General features: G+C 37.0%; 1 protein-coding gene across 5 annotated transcripts in view; it reads left to right on the forward strand.

The window, feature by feature from the left end:
* Window positions 1-21,038, forward strand: part of WDFY3 (WD repeat and FYVE domain containing 3) — a 245,140-nt gene that overhangs the window by 172,121 nt on the left and 51,981 nt on the right. For all 5 annotated transcript variants that reach the window (XM_005874107.2, XM_014545987.1, XM_014545986.1 and 2 more), the window contains 8 exons: window positions 1,844-1,943; window positions 4,607-4,767; window positions 5,770-5,999; window positions 7,326-7,435; window positions 8,752-8,934; window positions 9,820-9,977; window positions 11,338-11,415; window positions 14,493-14,720. In XM_005874107.2, the coding sequence (XP_005874169.1) occupies window positions 1,844-1,943; window positions 4,607-4,767; window positions 5,770-5,999; window positions 7,326-7,435; window positions 8,752-8,934; window positions 9,820-9,977; window positions 11,338-11,415; window positions 14,493-14,720 (1,248 nt within the window). The remainder of the gene's footprint in view (window positions 1-1,843; window positions 1,944-4,606; window positions 4,768-5,769; window positions 6,000-7,325; window positions 7,436-8,751; window positions 8,935-9,819; window positions 9,978-11,337; window positions 11,416-14,492; window positions 14,721-21,038) is intronic.

The raw sequence follows: 21,038 nt of genomic DNA on the forward strand, positions 1-21,038 counted from the left end.
ATAAACTAAGTGTGTTCCTGTCTGATACTGTAAGCAATTTTCTATAGTCTGAAGAGTTTGCTGCTCTATTCCAGCTGTCTTCTCACCCCCATTCATAGGAGTGAAACCCACCCTGGCTGACTGCAGGGCAGGCAATAAACAAACCAAAAGAAAGTAGGAAGGTGGGCAAAGAGAGCACTATAAAATAACAGAAGAGAACAGTCAGGAGGGATACTGCAGTCAGAATGAAAAAGTTCCAGACTCCCTTCTTTAAAGGCTTCAGCCCATTGCAGAGACAACAGAATAGCAAAGAGCCTTTCTCCCAGAGCCACAGTGCTCTCACCGTGGGCAGAGGACACCCCCGGGCTGTTTGGCCTGTGCACAGGAGGTTCTTCGAAGTATCCCCCCGGCCTCTCAAAGAAAGCTTTGATTCTTTGCAGACTGATGTTATTGACTGGCTTCACTGGTTTCACAAGAAGGCAGATCTGACAGTCAGAGGCCGGAGCAGATCACAGTGCTTACCATGTCTTCATTCTGCTCTGAACGCATCCTGTTGTCTAGTGGGCCAGCCAGGTTTACCTAAAAGAATGATGAGATTGTAGCAGAATTGCTCTTGTGCATTTGTTAACTTTACAATGGAGATTTTTAGTAGAGCTAGAGAGTATGGTACAGCAGGGGAGGTCATGAACTTTGGCATCAAAAAAATAGGTTAGCCCTGGCCAGTTGGTTGGTCGTTGAACCAGGCACTGAGGGTTGCCAATTTGATTCCTGGTCAGGGCACATGCCTGGGTTGCGGGCTCAATCCCCAGTAGGGGACGTGCAGGAGGCAGCCAATCTGTATTATGCTCTCACATCAATGTTTCTCCCTTCTCTCTCTCAAAATAAATTTAAAAATATTTCAAAAAATAATAAATGAAGACTTGGGTGTGTTTTTTTAAAAAAGAAAGAGAAAAAAAGAAAATCCTATTTGTGACTTGACCACATGAATTAACCTCTCTAAACCTCAATTACCACATGAATTAACGTCTCTAAACCTCTAAAATGGGGATGATAGTATCTACTTCAAAGAGATATTTTACAGATTGAGATAAGGTACATAAAACAAAGCACTGTGTTTGGTATATAATAGTAGTCCAGGGAATTATTTAAAAACAAACAGATACCTTTGAGACAATTATGCATGGGCATAACATCTTAAGTCCTTTAAAAATTGGGCTGCTATAAATCTCAGCAAGAACATTTGAACTCAGCACTTAGAGCCAATAACAAGTGTAAATTCTGGTCACAATCACTCTGTAACAACTTCAGTGAGAGGAAATCAGGATTAAATGCCCATTGGTGTTTGACCCCGCTGTAAATCCTGTAGAATACAAACAAGTACTTTTAATCAAGTAAAAAATATTGTTGACTGATCAAGCTACTTCTCTATGTTCTATGGTATCTCTGTTTTACAGACTTCAAAACTTTGTCTAGTTAAGATTTGATAAAACCTACTCATTACTATTTATCCTTTGAGTTGATTGTGATCCAGAGTAGATTTATAAGTTTTTATCTGTATCTCAAAATAAACTGCTAGATCTCTTGAAAGTGAGGTATAAGAATAGATTCTCAGATATTTATTAAATATTTGTGATGTTTTGAATACTATTTTTGGAGGAATTGATTCAAAAGAAGATGATGGTTCCCCTTTGTTTCAATGTTTTAAAATTCTGTGGTCAGAAATGTAAGAATATATATAATCTCGAGTTATATTATTTGAGTAAATTATTTTAAAATTCTTTGATACATTTAGTAATATAATTATGGTTGAGCCCTTATCTTTGTTTAGTTGGTTCTGTTTCTAATTCTTCATTTTATTGATTAGGCTTCCCCTGAAAGATCTACAAGAACTCAGCAAAAAGAATTTCAGACTTACATTTTGGATAGCGTGATGGACCATTTGCTTGCAGCTGATGTGTTACTAGGTAATACTGTTTTATTTTCACTTTAAAAGTATCTACAATCACTCTTCTTCTCTCTCTACACCCCAAGTATATCTCCTTTTTAAATTCATCTCTTTCCTCTTCTGTGCATTTCCCCCTTTTGTTGGTATCCTATATAATCGACCGAATGGTGGAACAACTGGCAAAGGGAACGATAGGTCACTATGATGCGCACTGACCACCAGGGGGCAGACGCTCAGTGCAAGAGTGCACTCCCACAAGGGGAGTGCTGCTCAGCCAGAAGCCCAGTGGTGGCGGGAGTCTCTCCTGCCTCTGCAGAAGCGCTAGGGAACAGTGAGCCGAGCAGTAAGCAGCAAGCAGGCAGGCAGTAAGGAGTGAGGGGTCCCGGACTGCCAGAGGGATGTCCCAGGGGGATTGGACCTGAGCTGGCAGGCAGACTTCCCCTGAGGGGTCCCGGAATGAGGGAGAGCTCAGGCCAGGCTGAGGGACACCCTCTCCTCCAGTGCACAAATTTCGTACACCGGGCCTCTAGTTTTTCTATAATGAGGAAAAGGCCCTCAGCTCTTTCCTTTGAATCTGGGATAAAGATCAACAGCAGGGAAGTACTTATGGTGCTTGTCCACATCTGTGTACGCAGGGTTGGCAGGAAGAGGACAAGGAAAGAGAAAAAAAAATTTTTAAACATATTACATGAATTATTATATTTTTATGAATATCAATACTTTTACATTTTCTTTTTCATTATAATATTTATGAATGTGGAGCTCCATGAATTCTCACCCAGACAATACGCCTGTATAAAACATCTCAGAAATGCATTGCCAGTACTCCAGAAACTCCCCTTCTACCCTGACCCAGATATGACTCTATAAATCATTGTCCCAACTTCTAAAACAACAGATTCCTTTTCTATGCTTTTGAACTCAATATAAATGGAATCATACAGTATGTATTCTTTTTAGTCTAGTTTCTTATACTCAACAGTGTATGTGAGATTTATTCAGGTTGCATGTAGCAAGAGTTCATCACTATATAGTACTCCATTAGATGAATAGCTAAACTTATCCATTTTGCTGTTGATGGGTATTTGGCAGTTTTCCGTTTGAGACAATTAAAAATAAAGCTGCTATAAACATTCTGGTTCATATGGGTCACATATACAGGGTGAGATAAAAGGTTTACAGTTGTGAGTATGCGAAACAGCTTATTCTTTTTTTTATTATTTATTTTATTGATTTTTTACAGACAGGAAGGGAGAGGGATAGAGAGTTAGAAACATTGATGAGAGAGAAACATCAATCAGCTGCCTCCTGCACACCCCCTACTGGGGATGTGCCCACAACCAAGGTACATGCCCTTGACTGGAATCGAACCTGGGACCCTTCAGTCCGTAGGCCGACGCTGTATCCACTGAACCAAACCGGTTAGGGCTGGAACATCATTTTTATTTGAAAAACTAGCTGACAGTAAAACTGCTAGTTTATTCTTGTATTAATTGTTTTTTATTGTATTATTTTACATACAAATAACTGTACACCTACTTTTTGCTGCATGTACCCTGTATGTACAATATTTATACATATCTGCTGAGTATATACCTAAGAGTGGAATTGTTGGGTCATAGGTATGTATATGTTATTCTTTAGGATGGCTTCTAGGACATAAATTCAAGACACATTAAAATTTTGTTTTTTTCCTGTATGTCTCTATCTAATTACAATAAAAATATAAAATTTGTACATTTACAGTGGAGCTAACATTTATATGTGAAACTGATCCAATTTAAAGGTGAAGGAAAAGTAATAGTTAGTATAATTGCTACTTGTGTTCCTGGTAACAATATTATTCATAGAGTCTCCATGTTCTTAAATTATCATATTTTTGCAAAATAATTTGCCAAAAAATCTTTGGTATTGACCTAACATGCAACTCTCAAAGCATGTTATAAAATCAAACTTTTGTTTTTATCACTTGTGATACTGTCTGTGTTGTACTATCTTACTACATCAAGACACAAAATGAAGAGTTTTGTTTAAAGTTGGGTGGAAATAATCACAGTCAGCAGAGGCTCTAGAATTTCTAGAAAGGTCGGGCTTAGGGGGGCATTCTGATGAAGAGCACCTGGGAGAATTAGTGTTGAACAGTATGCACATAGCAGACACTGGGCGGCTTTTACAGGAGAGATGATGCTTGGGGCAGTCATTGGGGGGTGATACCACCACCCTGGTTGTACTTTATTTTTCACGATTCTTCCGAACCTATCTTCTGCCTATAGTGCTTTGTCACTATTAAAGATTTACTCCAAAATTGAGAGTTTTGTTTAATGGTTTATTTTACCCTTTTTTAGTTTACAGCTAAAAAACTGTTGACTTTTCTCTGAAACAGAGATTATCTGTCACTGGTGGTTTAAGTTGAAGAACAGTTTGGTTGTCACAGACTGTCTTAAGGCAATAAGAGATTTCACAGTCTCAATCTATTACGTTTTTATCCTGCAGAAGTTGTTTCTTCCAACATTTATCATGATTTCTAGCCATGAACATCATTTTCTTACAGTAGTGCATAAGAGCTATTGGTCTGATTCCCATAGATGTGCTCATTTTGCCTTAGCCTGATCTGTGGGAGGATCTGGTTTTATGCTGGTGGATACCAATTTTCTTAGACATCTTTTTCCTGCTGGAATTTAGGGGAAGATGCATCTCTACCTATTACCAGTGGAGGAAGCTACCAGGTATTGGTGAACAATGTGTTTTATTTCACACAACGTGTGGTGGACAAACTTTGGCAAGGCATGTTCAACAAAGAATCTAAACTTCTTATAGATTTTATAATTCAACTAATTGCACAGGTAATCCATTGTCACTATTACTTGTAGAATACATGTTTTCCAATTAAAAAACTGTTCCTAAGGTGTCATAATTGTTGGAAATAAGTGTAACTAATAAGATAACATTTAACATAAAACTCAGCTTATTAAAAGTGAATAAAAAATGTAGACTTGTAACCCCTTTCCCCCCTTACCCATATCCGGTGCCAGTGTGTCCCTTGCGAGGTTATCTGGTTCTCTCAGGCTATGGGCTCTTGCTCTCTCCCCATGGGTATTGCTGTTTGCTGCCCAGATAACTTCCTTTTAATATAAATAATTTGTTAATAAATTTGATAAGTTTTTTACAGTATGATACATCTGTGTGTAAAGGCTAACAGAGCATGAAGAGTTGATATCAAAGGAATATTCTCTTCTTGTAATTGAATCTTTACAAAGTCCATTGTAGTCCTTGTTCCTTTGAAGATGTTATTTTGGTGTGTGTTGGTGGTGCCTTTGTCTAAGGAAAATTTGCCTGGTTTAGCATGAGTGATTATTATTTAACCCGTAATGTAGAAAGTAGGAAATACTGTTATCATATTTTATTAGCATATGGTGCATAGGTTCTTTCTTGTCATCTAAGAATTACTTGAAAACTAAATTTGTATTTAACCCATAGAGAAAAGTTCTCAAGTGAGGGGATGACTCTGGAATATTAAAGTTTTTACTAAAAAATTTAGGTAATTTTTTTCTTAGTAGTTTGGAATAGAGACCATTCACCCTAACAGCTTGTGCAGTAGGAGACTACTCAGATGGCTCTTCCTCATGTTCTTGGCAGGTGTATTTTTACATAGCACCATCTCATTAAATTCCATTATGTGTCTCTTGGATTCTGAACCCCATAATAGCAAGAGCTTTATATTAGCTCCCCAGTACTTAGCATGTCATCTGGTACATAATAAATGTAGTAAATGTTCATATGTGAATGATAAGCAGATCTTTTATTTTTGCCCATGTTACTGAATAAAGTATCTTTCATATCTTTAGTCAAAGAGAAGATCCCAGGGACTGTCCCTGGATGCGGTCTATCACTGCCTCAATAGGACGATCCTGTACCAGTTCTCACGGGCACACAAAACTGTTCCACAGCAAGTAGCTCTCCTTGATTCTCTCCGGGTCCTGACTGTGAACAGGAACTTGATCCTGGGACCTGGGAACCATGACCAAGAATTCATCAGCTGTCTGGCTCACTGCCTTATTAATCTGCATGTTGGAAGGTAACTCCTTTAGGTTCAGTTTGCCACCTTGAATTTGTCTTAGATGTTATTTCACCAAAACTTTTGGTTTTATTTTTATTGATAATAATAATTTTTTTCCTTTAATCTCAGTTTTATCTAAAACTTAATGCAAAAGGTAAAAGTCAACTGTTGCTTTTTTTCAATGAAATGTGTATTTTTAAAATTTTTCTATATCTTTAAATTTTTCATTAATCACCCTATGTCATGTATATAATTTTAAAAAGATTTATTTTAAAGTAAATACACATTGTTGGAAGTTAAGAGGAATAAAAAGAAAAGAATACAGTGAATAAATACAATGGTGTATGCTAAATGGGTGAAATTAGTATTTTTCCATTGATTGCTTTGTCAGATATTTCTATAGTGACTGCTGGGTCCAGGCATTGAATTAAAGACTGGGATGTGAGCAAGAAAGACCCTGTGGCAGGGCATTGGAGCGTGCAGACTAGGAGGGAGGACAGGTAACTAAGCAAGACCAGTCAGGTGTGCTGAGTGCTAGAAGCTAGAAGCAAGGTGCTTTGGAAGCATGTACTAGGTGCCCCTCACCTGGAAGAAACACCTGCGAGTTGCATCTTGAACCTGGTTGAGGAAGTGGTTAACTCTCCAAAGAGGTCAAGGAAGAGGAATGTAGGAAGAGCCATCTGTGTGATTGCCCAGAGGGGGGGAAAGCATGTGACACATTTGGGAAACTGCAAGTACTTCATTGCTGCTGGAGGAAAGAATGCTGTGATTAAGACTGGAGAGGGGGCAGGGGGCATGGACATATGAAGAGAATGTTCTTAATGAACTTTTTATAATTTTTAGGTAAAACTGTTCATCAAAAAGTGTCTTAAATATTAAGATGTTCATCTCAATGCTATAGTTTAGTGCAGGGGTGGGCAAACTTTTTGACTCGAGGGCCACAATGGGTTCTTAAACTGGACCGGAGGGCCGGAACAAAAGCATGGATGGAGTGTTTGTGTGAACTAATATAAATTCAAAGTAAACATCATTACATAAAAGGGTACGGTCTTTTTTTTTTTTTAGTTTTATTCATTTCAAACGGGCCGTAGTTTGCCCACGGCTGGTTTAGTGCAATTACATTTAGTCAAGTGGATTTGTAAGATCACCCCTTAAAATGGCATTTTTATTATAAACTAGCCATTCTATTTTGTGCATCTGCTGAGTGTAGTCTGTCAGTCTTGGAGCTTTGTAATAGAGGTAATAGAGCGAACATTTACTTGTGTCTGCAGAAAATACTTAGTTATTAGAGTTTTTTAGCTATAATCATTTCCTTCATATAGTTTAAACTGACACGTTTTTCAGCAACGTGGATGGATTTGGACTGGAAGCAGAAGCCCGCATGACTACCTGGCACATTATGATCCCCTCTGACATTGAGCCAGATGGTGGTTACAGCCAAGATATTAGTGAAGGTGAGTACCTCAGTTTTTTTCCCTTTCCTTCCTACTCATTAACTGACAAACCAGTCTCCCAGTAGGACATACCTGTAAATACACTGATATGGCCACCAACATACACTGACATGGTAGCTGTGCACGTCCTTATGCCAAGATGGGAAAACCATAACCACTGATATTTCTAGACCTTAACGTTTTGTGGTAACATTGGAAGTCTTAATGATATTTACAGTTTACAGGTACTAGTGCAAATACTAACTTGGCACTTACCATGAAGAGAGCTGCCTGTTGGTAGAGTTAGGCATACATATCACGTTAGAGGTAAATATTGCCTGAGATGGATTGTCAGTACTACCATTTTTCTCTTTCTGTTCTCTATTTTTAATTTAGTTTTTCTGGTGATTTTGTTAAGTATTATGCCTGAAAGGCTTTGGGTAGATTGATTTATTTCCACATTGTTTAGTAAAAAAAAAAAAAAATAGATCATTATAGTAGTGTTTGTCTCCCCAGCAATTTGGTGTGGTAGTTTGCATATGATTTTATCCTTCGGAAGTCCAGCACTCAGTCTTTCAGTCATTTAAGCATTAACTTATTCTCTCCTTTTTCACCAAAAGTTCTTGAACCCCCAGAAACTGAGGGCCCAGTGATTGTTTTCACCCCCTCCCCTATTCCCCTCAAGGACCTGACAGTTAAGAACATTGGTTCTCAACACAAGTTTCTCAGACTAGCAACATCCCCATCATTTGGGAACTTGTTAGAAAGCAGATTGTCTGTCCTCACTCAGATCTACTGAGTCAGAAACTCTGACCAGCGGTCAGCACACCTCCAGGTGATTCTGGTACTTGCTAAGATTGACTGGTCTAGAGCAAGAGCTAGACAAATTATCAAGGAATGCAAAGCAAGAGGGAATTTAATAGTAAACACTTAAAAAAATCTTTGTTTATTCTTTTTTTTTTGCAAAATATTTGAGAACAACTTAATTTTGAGCTTACCTTAAATATTGAGATCTCAAAATTTTCATGAGGGATATGATCTTTTCTTATTTAGAAGAAGCTAGATAATGAAATATGTATATGATCTCCAATTTTATAAATAAAAATGTAGTCTTTTACATGAACATAAAGTTGTGTGTGGTTGTTTTTTTTTATGATTTCCAAGTAGCCAACCACATTTTTGGTTATCTGAATAATTTTTTTTACTGATCTGGATAGGATATAAAGCATTTTTTTTTTTACCATTAAGGACTATAGTTGAAATTCTTAAATGTAATTCATGAAGAAAAATACTAATTTTATATTGTTTTTTATCTATTTATTTTTTTCATTTCCTAGGACGACAGCTTCTCATAAAAGCTGTCAATAGAGTTTGGACTGAATTGATACATAGTAAGAAACAAGCCTTGGAGGAGCTTTTCAAAGTCACTCTCCCTGTGAATGAAAGGGGCCACGTGGACATAGCTGTAGCGAGGCCGCTCATCGAAGAAGCTGGTTTGAAGTGCTGGCAGAATCATTTGGGTAAGAAAGTCTGCAGAGATCCTGTGACTAGGAGATTTACACATGGGTGTTATACATGGGTGCACTTTAGATACATAATTAAAACTTTCCCGAAAGGATATTATGACAGCAGTAGAAATAAACATCAATACAGTATAACCAATTCTAGAATAATCATTCTAGATTATGCTGAAATTTGTCTTTTCTTCTCAGATTAAAAATTCTAAGGTGTGTTATACATCAGGATTCTTTGAGTTTGGAAAATAATATATTGCTTATAGCTTTAGTATGGTCACCATCATGGCTATGAGTCCACAGTTCCCTGTCTTTAATTCTGAAGTTCAAAAAACCCTGAAAACCCAAGGTTTGTTCATTAATTTGGTCCCAAAATTCACTTGGTAGCAAAACCTGTCCTATCTTTATTTATTCCACTTGGAATGAATATTTATACATTTTGCACAGAAATATTAATGTGTTAAAATATGGTGTATCACCATAGACCCTGTGGTAGTGTTATATAATGAAATTTAGGTTATGTACTGTATCACCTTTTTAACATTCAGAACATTTTAAATTCCAAAGTATACCCAGCATCAAAGATTTTAGATAGGGGATTGTGAATTATTACTAACATAGAAACCAATTTCATTAAATTTGCATATTACTGCAGAGCGTGAAGTTTCAATGAAAGGTAAATCCAACCAGTGTAATAATTGTCAATCAGCTATCCTTATCCAAGATCACCTATAAATAAGTGTGCATATCTCAGAGAATGTGTCTGTAGTGTAAACTGCTTCTGATAACTATAGAATTGTGGTTTGTCACCATGATGCCAGAGTATTGAAAGTAAGACTGATAAATAAATACATGGAGAAATTGTAAAATAACCTGAGTTTAATTTCATAGCCCATGAAAAGAAATGCATCAGTCGCGGAGAGGCTTTAGTGCCCACCTGTCAATCCAAGCTGTCCCGAGTAAGCAGCGGCTTCGGTCTCTCCAAGTTAACAGGATCAAGGAGGAATCGGAAGGAAAGTGGCCTCAATAAACACAGCCTTTCCACCCAGGTACACTGTTTGGTTTAATTGATGATATGATTAGAAATTTATATTTCACGGTTTAATTGTAGAATTTTTTATAACACACTTAACATGTACACACACATGACTTGATATGGAACTTTTCCACATTTTTGCTTTAGAAGAGAGATAGAAATAACTCTAGCCCTGGCCGGTTTGGCTCAGTGGATAGAGTGTTGGCCTGTGGACTGAGGGGTCCCAGGTTCAATTACGGTCAGGGGCATGTGTCCGGGTTACGGGCTCAATCTCCAGTGGGGGGTGTGTAGGAGGCAGCTGATCAATGATTCTCTCTCATCATTGATGTTTCTATCTCTCTCTCTCCCTCTCCCTTTCTCTCTGAAATCAATAAAAATATATGCAATAAATAATAAAATAAAATAAACCATAGCAATCATTTATAAAAAAAGAAATAACTCTAGATTGCAGTAACATCTCATTTTATTGTGATAGAATTGCAGTATGAGTGCTATGTATTTACATCCATTTCATAACTGGACATAAGATGAGATTCAGATATTGATATATGATCAGACTATGGACGATTTTTATGAACTTTTGATAATTTTGTTACTGATATTTTAAAGTAACAGCAGAATAAAATGGCTTTTCAAAATAAATCTTATATATATATATACACACACACACACACACACACACACATATACCTGTGACTGTTTTTTTTCAAAAACTCATCTACTTCCAGTATTAATTTATTCCTCATCATACTTCCTCTGCCATCCCCAAGTCTCAGTGGGAAAGGGTCTGTGTGTATCCGTCATTCAAAGTGGCAACTGGGGTTCCCAAGAAGCACAGTCTGAGAAGCAGTTTAGAGTGTGTGATGTTGATTGGGGTTCCCTTGTGGTTATTACCTGTGGAAGAAGAAAGCAGGATTGGTCACAGGAAAATGCCTGGCTATAGTGCAGGTCCCGAGACATCCTCAGCCAGCGTAAGTTCAGGGGCCAAAATAGCCTATCAGTAGACCGGTACTGAGCTGAAATGGCTGACCCTGCTTACCCCCAAATCAATCAGTCATTGGGTATGGGGTGCCCAGGCGGCTCTCTGCAGCTGAAGTGATCCCTAAAGGTAGCGACAGCATTCCCAGAAGCTCAGCAGCAAGTCCTTCCCTGATGGGGCGTTGGGGTAGGGCAGGGAAGGGTTTTTGTGTTCAACACACATTCCTCCATTAGTTTCATCACATAAGTCATCTTTCAGAGTTTGTTGAGACTATTTGTAATGGTGACTTTAACAGAATTTTAACTAATTGCTCAGCATTAATTTCAAGGCTAGTTAACTCATTTTTTCCAGGAAATACATGAAATATTAAACTTCTTTTTCTGTCCATTGTCAGGAGATTTCTCAGTGGATGTTTACACATATCGCTGTTGTTCGTGACTTAGTAGACACACAATATAAGGAACATCAGGAGGTAAGATTCCATAATCACAATCTTGGTATGTTTTGCATTTCTGTAGTGACCTTTGTCGTCTCTTATCATGGTCTTCATTTTGAAATCTGTTTTATCAGATATGAATATTGCTACTCCAGCTTTTTTTTTTCTTTTCCATTTGCATGGAAAATTTTTTCCCATCACTTTACTCTCATCCTATGTGTGTCTTTTGTTCTGAGGTGGGTCTCTTGTAGACAGCATATAGTTGGGTCATGTTTTTGTATCCATTCAGCTACCCTATGCCTTTTAACCTATTTACATTTAGGGTTATTATTGATAGGTATTTATTTATTTCCATTTTAATTCTGTATGCCTAGGTTTCTCTCTCTGTTTCTTCTCATTACAGCAATCCCTTTAGCATTTTGTGTAATGCTGGCTTGGTGGTGAGGAACTTCTTTAGCCTTTTTTTTTTTTTTTTTTTCAATGCAGTTTGACAACACTGGAACATTCCAGGTGATTCCAGCTCCTTCAAATGGGGACCATGAACCATTAGAAAGACTTCAGCGTTGTACCCTTTGCTATGGTAAGACCAGTGAGAAGAATTTATTGTGCTGAAACACTTAAATGCCCTCTGGATGAGTTATTAAATATGAATGACTTTATCAGAGATTTCTATTTGTCTTGCAAATATGTCTGGGTGTGGGCCTGTTTGTGTTCTTCTTGCTTGGGGTTCGCTGTGCCTCCTGAACTTGTGTGAGTTTTTCCTTTACCAGGTTAGGGAAGTTTTCTGCCATTTCTTCAGGCACATTCTCTATTCCTTTGTCCCTTTCTGACTCTTTGGCATACCTGTTATTCTAATATTGTTACATTTCATGTTGTCCCACAGCTCCTTTAAGCTGTCCTCCTGTTTTTTAATTGTTGTTTTTTTTCCTTTTTGGTTCTCTGATTGATTTTTTTCAACCCTGTCTTCTACTTCATTGATTCGCTCCTCAGCTTCCCCTAACATGCTATGAATTCCTTCCAATGTGTTCTTTATTTGTGCTATGTCATTCTTTTTTTCTGTTTTCATAGTTACTATATCTTTTCTCATGCTTTGAGCATCATTACTCTGAACTCTGTTTCAGATAAATTTCTTATCTCTGCTTCACCTATCTCTTCTTCTGGAGAATTCTCTTGTTCTTTCATTTGGAGGGTTTTTCTTTGTCTCCTCATTTTGGCTGCCTCTTTGGGTTGTGACTGTTACGTAAATCCTCCACACCTCTCAATCTCTAGTGCAGGACAGTGTCAAAGGCTATTTCTGACTAATTAGATCAGGCAAAGATTCAAAGCCTCCAGAGACTGCCTCTGCCTACAGACTGATAGGATTCTGACTTAAATTGCGCCCAGGCAATTGTCCTCAGAGGTGGCGAGAGTTTTTTTCAACAGGGTGTGGCAATTGCTTCTGCCTGGAGGCTAATTGTTAGTTTTAGTCTCTTAAGTGGCCTCAGGGCAAGGGATTTTCCAATAGGGTGGGGTCAACTGTGTTCCCCCCCAGGCAAGTCCTCCCATATACCAAATGTCTGTGTGGGAAAGATGTACTCCACTTCGTGAGGGAATGACTCAGCAAGGAAACCCGGGTGTCTGCCTTCTGAGCTCTAACCCCTGAGTCCCCAATCCTGGCTTCTGCTCACACAGCTTCAGTCCACTCTGCTCTTCCTCTGCTGGAGCACAAGGTGTGTGGCTCCTCGGGGAATTTTGTGAATTGGTCCTTTAAGAGAGTGCCTGAATTTCCAGCTGTCTCTCCCTGACAGACGGCAACCCCACTGCTTTTCACAGCCAGATGTTATGTGGGTACTCTTCTCAGTAGTGCTTTCTGCTGGGGGGCCCAGCTTGGGGATTAGACCTCAGAGTTCTCAGTGGCAACCCCCCACAGCTGAGATATCTCTCCGGGACTTCAGTTGCCATCTGTGGGTGCCCGACCAGCCCTTTTGTGCCTCCACCCCTCCTACCAGTCTCTATGTGGCCTCCACTTTCGGTCCTTGTGTATCAGGGTTCTCTGCAGCGAGTCTTCCATTGATTATCCAGGAAGTTTTTCTGTATTTCAGTTGTAATTCCAGTTTGGTCCTGGGAGCGTGTCCATACAGCATCCACTTACTTTGTTGCCATTTTTAATCTCCTCTCCACTGAGCGAGTAGAATGGTGTTTTGCATTTCTTAAGTGGGAAAGGACTCTTTTCCTACCCATTTTAAGGCTAAGTTGCTGAACCACATTCATCATTAGATTATTTTAATTATTCCTGCCAATAGTTACTTTGGCTATTGGTTTTAAGATCGAAATTTTGAATTTCCTATAGGCAAACTGCATTAAAAAATAAACAAATTTGAAATCATCACAGCTGAATCCTGTTAACATTCAATAGTGACATACAACAGTCCTTGTTCCTAATAAAAATTAAAATATAATACAGATCTCTGTCTTTCAAACTTATCTAGGAGATTGTGAAAATATGCATCAAAGTTTCTGAGAAGTCTCTTGAAATTCTAAATACATAAAAGACTAAAAATAAGGTTTTTTATTACAGTTGCTTGGTGATTGTCAGTAAAAAATAAATTCAATGAAAGCTTCTTTGTGAATTCATTATTACTCTACAGCTTATCCTAAATATTTTATTTCCAAAGCAACTGTTTTAAAGATTGTTGAATGCTAAACTGCTAATATTTTATGGTCCTAACACTAGGTTAGTTATTTTAGGAAATTCTGCTACTCCCTGAATACGTAAGTACTACTATGATTTCATGTAATTTTATGATTATTCTTTCAGTAAGTTTTACTGTTGGTTGTATAAAGAGATCTTTATTCTTAGACTTAGGTTGTATACATATATTCAATGAATCATTAAATAAGTTAGTTATAACCGCCTACTGTTAAAACATTTTATGTGAATGTGAAGTTCCGTATCGGAGTTGAATGTTTATATTCTTTCCATAAAATCTTTGGAAATATTACAAAGCTTATCAGTAATCTAGTGTGTTGGCAATATTTGTTTCCAGATATTAACTTGGTTTTAAGGTATTTGTAGATTTTTCATTGTTACTCTTACTTTTGCTCAAAAACCAACCTGGACTCCTTCCCCGCAGCGCCAGCAAAATGCCTTGAAGTATGTGACTGAGGAGTGGAGCCAAATCGAGTATGAACTGCTGCGGGAGCGAGGGTTGTGGGGTCCCCCCATCGGCTCCCATCTAGACAAATGGATGCTGGAGATGACAGAAGGGCCCTGCAGAATGAGGAAGAAAATGGTGCGAAATGATATGTTTTATAACCATTACCCTTACGTGCCAGACACCGAACAAGAGACAAGTGTGGCGGTGAGTATGCAGAATTACATGTTTATAATGGTGCCTTGAAGCTTTTTTTCTTAAGCATCTTTCCTTATTAGGTCAATTACCTAAAATGTCTGATTTTGATAATTCAGTATGCTGTATTAAATTGGTAATGTCAGGGTGGTGGTGGTGGAATAAGAGGCTGCAGCAGTGAGACAGGGAGACATTGTAGTGAAGTGGTTTCAACCGCAAACTTGGGAGCCAGACTGCCTTGCCTGGATTAAGGCCTACCTCTACCCCTCTATTGCTGGGTGACTTACTACCTCTCATTGAGCCTGCTTGGGTTTCTGTTTCCTTATGCCTAAAATGGAGAAAATAATGGTTTCACCTCAAACAGATGTTAGAAGGATTAAGTTAATTGAAATTAGTAAAGTATTTAGAATAGTGTCCAGCACAAAATAAGCCCTGTATGAATGAGTGTTAAGTAAACAAAATGAGTATTGGCACTAAGCAATGCCCATTGAAGAAACGTAATGAGCAGCAAAGAACAATTGCCTGAACATGTAGATCTTTCCATTCATGTTAAGAAGCTTCATCACCGACTCCATGAGTTTAAAACAAACATTTGCCCTTATGTACCTTTTTATACAGACAAGTTACCCTTCCCAAAGCCTTTGTTCAGGATTTTTCACAAGACTAAAATAAATTTTGTCTAAACTGATAATGATTGGGGAATTGCATATTATGTCTGGGAAAATAGAGTCTTTCCCAGTAGTCACTACAAATTTAAGAAGAGAAAACACAGGAGTATAAGATCCACTGAATTTAAGTCTGAAAGTCCTCATAACATTTCTAAATAGTAATTTAGCTCTTCAGTGTCTAAAAATAATTCCTTGCCTACAAAATATATAATAGTTTCCTCCTTAGAAACACACTTTTGTCATGGAATCACAGCTTTGGGAATTGAAAGAGGATTTTGCAGATAATTTCATGTCAATGTGTAATCAGCTATAAAAACATTATTTATGAAGTATTTTACTGTTTTGTACTTTGTCTTCAAAATGCAATGTACATTTCATACTTAAAAGCACGTCTCAGTCCAGACTAACCACTTTTCACAGGCTCAGGAACCACATGTGCAGAGTGGGTACTGTGATGCACGGGCAGCTCTAGAGAACCCCTGACTTTTAGACTAGTGTTTCATGATTTTTAAAAAAATCAGTATCCCTTATTAATGAGTAAGATTTTCATGTCTTCCTTTATTATCATTTAAATTTTCAAAAGAGTTATTCTGACTTTAAAAAGATAGTCTGGAAAAGCATATTTTAAGATTCTCTCCCTCCCCAAGAATCTGACTACCTTATGCTTAATTTATCTCTGGATAGAAAGGTTACTAGGGGTTGTATTTCATATTTTGTTTCACCCTAGATTTTAGCTGCCTCTAAAATGAAGTACTCTAAATAAATCTATTGAAACTCATATCCAATTAGAAAGTATTATCACTACAAAGAATCATCCACTGACAAACATATTGGGTTTGTTCTTCTGAGGTATTTGGTTAATAGGATTTTAGAACCTGAGAGCTTATAAAGTCCATCTGCTTGCCCAGTGTAGAGGTTTTATTATATTTTATTAAAAACTTCACTTTAAAACTCAGATTTATAAAGGAGACTTGGAACATGGGTCTTTTAATAAATAGTTCAGATCATATAATTTGAGGCAACTTTCATTGTTTCAATCCTCCTTTTTTTTTACTTCTGGCAAAGCCCTGGCTTCATATACTTGTACTCATGGGTTCCACCTCTGTCCAGAAGCTACTTAGAATGTAGGTTGTAGACCTGCTAATATATAGTTACTTAAAACTTATCAACATAGCTCCCAAGGTCTACTATTTTCCAAGCTATTCAGTTCTATCAAGAATTCCATATTTGGCACAGCTGTAACTTAAAATGCCATAATTTCTAATACCAGAGCATTGTGTAAGAAAGTTAATCTACCCATATTTTTGTAGCCTTTTACTAGCACCTACTTTTGTCAGAGCAAACCAGCAATACATTCTCTCGTTCTTAATCTTACCCCCAAAATAAATAATTGATTAAGAATTTAAGCCTGATTTGATAAAATATTTTTTATTGAATCAATACACGTTTAAATGGAATCTATTCAAGAATACTAAAATACAGGTTGAGTTTACAGTTGTGAGTATACAAAACAGTTTATTTTTATATCATTATTTATTAATTATTGTATTATTTTCTATATAAACAACTGTAAATGTACTTTTGCTCCATCCTGTGTAAGGTAAATATACTCTCTTGAATATGTGACTGACTCACTATTTTTATTTCACTGAGGCATATACTTTTTGAGTCACATAACCAGAATATTTTGTGTCTTATCTATTCCTTTCCTTCTTTATAACAGTGTCATTTATTTTACAGAAGTATATTTAATTTTCTATATCAGATAAAACAAAATAACCCATTTAGAGTTTATACTTACAACCTTAATAACATTAGCATTTTGCCTAAGCAAAGGAGTTCACCAGCCTGTGAAATCTAAACAGACACTCTCAGAAATAGGTATATGCCACATGGAATTTAGTTTTTAATCAGATGGGGTACATATTGGGAAACACAACAGAGTCAAGAAATGTTAAAGATACATTTCAAAATAGGAGACGCTCTGGATAGAGGAGATGATTATAGAATGCAGACACATGCACAAGTCTAGGTTAACCTGCTATGATGAAATCTGAAAGAATAGTTTGCGTTTGCTAGTTCAGAATCTTTTGTAGATCTCAAATGCAATTGAATATCCACTTTTGTTCTATGGAATATGCAATCTGGCAATGGTGACAGCAAAGAAATTCTAAAACCTCCTAGAAGCAACAGCTATCCCATGACTTCTATTGTGAAACCAAAGGAGAAGAGTGAATACCGTACTTTTAAGCACTCTACAGAGTTTACAAATGCAGTTTCATTTATGTGTCTAATGGCCCTTGAAATGGAGTCTGTCTTATCATCCCAGTTTTACCATGAGGACTAGAAACCTAGGAAAGTTAAGGAACTCTTTCTAGGTCGAAGCTACCAAGTGATAGAACCATGTGTAATGTTGACAGAAATTGAATCATTTTTGAAAAGGAAAAGATTCTGATGTTTCTTGGTTTTGTGACATTATCTGTAAATAGTGAATTTCTTTCAGACAGAAACCATATATTAGGTTTTGTCTTTCTAATGCTAACAGAGTACCTAGAACTTGATATATTCTTGATAGATTTTCATTGAATTGACCATCAGCATTCTCTTTTCCTAACTTAGAGATTTTATCCATTGCTTCCTGTACATTCTGTAGAATTTTCCTAATTCTGAAATTTTTCCACTAAAAAGGGCTAGAGCCAGATTTTATGGGACCTGAAGTTTATACAACTTGGAGGGAAGAAGGAGGCGGCTGCATAAGAAAAAGAGTACCAAATTATGTATAGAAAATTACTAGGGCCAGCCCCTCTTCCAGTATTTTGAAAGGAGCCCATGGGAAGTAAAGGTGGTTGAAGTTTAAGCTTTCTTAACCTCATAGTAAACCCACCTCTGTCCTGAACTATATTAAATATTGCCTACCAGAGGTAGAGCTCAGTCTTTCTTCCCTTTCAACTCTTATAAATGTGTTGCCCTCCTTGTGTGAGTCTTTATAAAATATAGTCAGTACTTTATGCAATAACACGTATTTGCCAACCTAAAAATTGCTTTTGAACCCTCTTGATAGGTTAGCAGGCTTTACCTGGAATGAGAGCAAATGGTTTGATTAATTGCCTTATTGATTAATAATAATTATTGTTTCTAAGTAACATTTACTTCAATAGTCCTGTTGCTTAAGCTGAGAGAGTACAGTGATGATTAAAAAGTTGTTTTATTGTTTTAAAATCTTTGATGTGTTAGAAATGAATCAAGTGATTTATCTTAGTCATTAAAATTTTATTTCTTAAACCTGGATAATATTGTATGTTGCATAAAAAATAACTTACCTATTCTAAGTTTTGAACTTTTATTTCTTGGTTTTTAAATTGGATGTTTATTTATAGAATATAGAACATATTTTAGTGTTTTATTTGCCACAGACTCAAAAGCTTTCAGAATTTCTCAATTAAAATTATTTTCATAAAAGCAAGAATAATTATATCCTGAGGAAAATTGGTATATGTGGAAAATTCATATTCTTCCATGAAAATAATTTATCTCTGCACAGGGACTTTCCTTGGGGGATAATTTTCATAACTTAAAAAAAGCTAAACTAAATTGCAATATAATTCTATATTTTAAGTGGTAATATTAGTTATAGGTAGTATTAAAATGTGAACCTTAGGACAGTGATGGCAAACCTTTTGAGCTCGGCATGTCAGCATTTTGAAAAACCCTAACTTAACTCTGGTGCCATGTCACATATAGAAATTTTTTGATATTTGCAACCATAGTAAAACAAAAACGTATATTTTTGATATTTATTCTATATATTTAAATGTCATTTAACAAAGAAAAATGAACCAAAAAAATGAGTCATAGGTTTGCCATCACTGGCCTAGGATATGATAAAAATATAAAATCTGGTTGTTTTTAAGCAGTTTGTGTAATTACCTTGAATCCTATTAAATGAAATAAGATTACATATTTTGCTATTAAAAAATATTTAACCATTAATACCAGGTTTTAATTCTGTAATCCCCTTATTTTAACAGAATAATAATCTCAAACAAAATATACTATTCTTTGCAAATATCTTTGGAGTAAAAACCTTAGTGTCTACCTATTAATGTTAGGCTGCTCAGTGCAGAAGGATAAATTTACTGAAAGGATCCTTTTCCAATTAAGGGAGTCTCTCATAGCTGCCTCCACATATATTTTTTATGTAATATATAGACATCACAGGACAAAGAAACTGAGCAACTCATTCAGGAAATTCTATTGCCAGCATTATAGAAAATTTTGAAGTAAAAGGACTAAAAAATTATTTTCTAGAAATTTTGACTTGGAGAAATTGAGATTTCCATATGAGCATAATTACAACAATAATATATTAAAATCCTATATAATAAAAGCCTAATATGCAAATCGACTGAACGGGTGGAATGACTGGTTGCTATGATGCACACTGACAACCAGTGGGCAGATGCTCAACGGGCTCACAGCTGGCTGGCGAGCACAGCGATGGTGGTGGGAGCCTCTCCCGCCTCCGGGGCAGTGCTAAGGAGCAGCGAGCAGGCAGGTGGCAAGGAGTGAGGGGTCCTGGACTGCGAGAGGGCACAGGCTGGACTGAGGCTGCCTCCCCCCTCCCCCCCCCCGCCCCGTGCACGAATGTCATGCATCGGGCCTCTAGTTTTAAATAAAAGAGAGCTGAGGTACTACTAAAACTATTGGTATAACATATATCTTATCTATTGAATCCTTTACTACCATTTAGTAAAATAGGAACTTTAGTTAGTGGATCAGTGAGCGCATGTATTAAAAGAGCAGCACTATATCATATGCTGCAGAGACAATATAAGAGTGTACCTGTCAGACCCTGCCCATAGTCCAGTTGAGGGCTACATAGTGGATATCAGAGTTGGGTTTGACAAAGTCATTGGTCCATTTTGCTATATTGGTTTCTCACACATTTATCCAGCATTTATCTTGTTTTTCTAGGAATTTCAGTGATTGCTGAATCAGTGCCCTTCATCCCTGTGCACTTCCACATGCATGTCAATAGAGTTCAGTCCTTGTTTATAATTCTGTTTTTATTGACATAAATGTTACACACATTGAAACATACAAATCTTAAGTGTACCATTCCATGAATTTTAACAAATGTGTAGTATACACACGTGTAACCAAACTCTTATCAAGATAGAGAACATGCATGTATACTTTAAAGATTATTCTTCAATATAAGGTATGAGTTTAAAAGTTTGTTTTGAAAAACAAAGGTTTACTAAAACTACGTGAAGTATTTGAAAGCATGTCCAGTAGCCCCGCACTTGTTTTGTCTAGGGAAGCAAACATCTGTGAAAGCATTTTGACTACTCATGTTTACCGTAGGGAAAGATACCGGAAGTCATCTTCAGATATAAACCGGGAAAAGGAAGATAAATTGGAAGTAGTTCTTGGGTGCATTATTGTCTGTCTGTATGTATCTGTGTGTTTACCTGCATAAGCCACACACTACAGCTTAACTAGAAATTTCCTTCTGTCGATCAGGATTTTATTCTGAGAATAAAATATAAAGCAGCCATTTAATTCTTCGTTTTTAAATTGTTGACGCTATTGCAGATGTCCCTATGCCCCCCCCTCCTTAATCCCCCTCCACCCAGCCCCGGTCCCCTCAGCCCCTTCC

The sequence above is a fragment of the Myotis brandtii genome, unplaced genomic scaffold, assembly GCF_000412655.1.
Source record: "Myotis brandtii unplaced genomic scaffold, ASM41265v1 scaffold424, whole genome shotgun sequence".
Taxonomy (NCBI): Eukaryota; Metazoa; Chordata; class Mammalia; order Chiroptera; family Vespertilionidae; genus Myotis; species Myotis brandtii.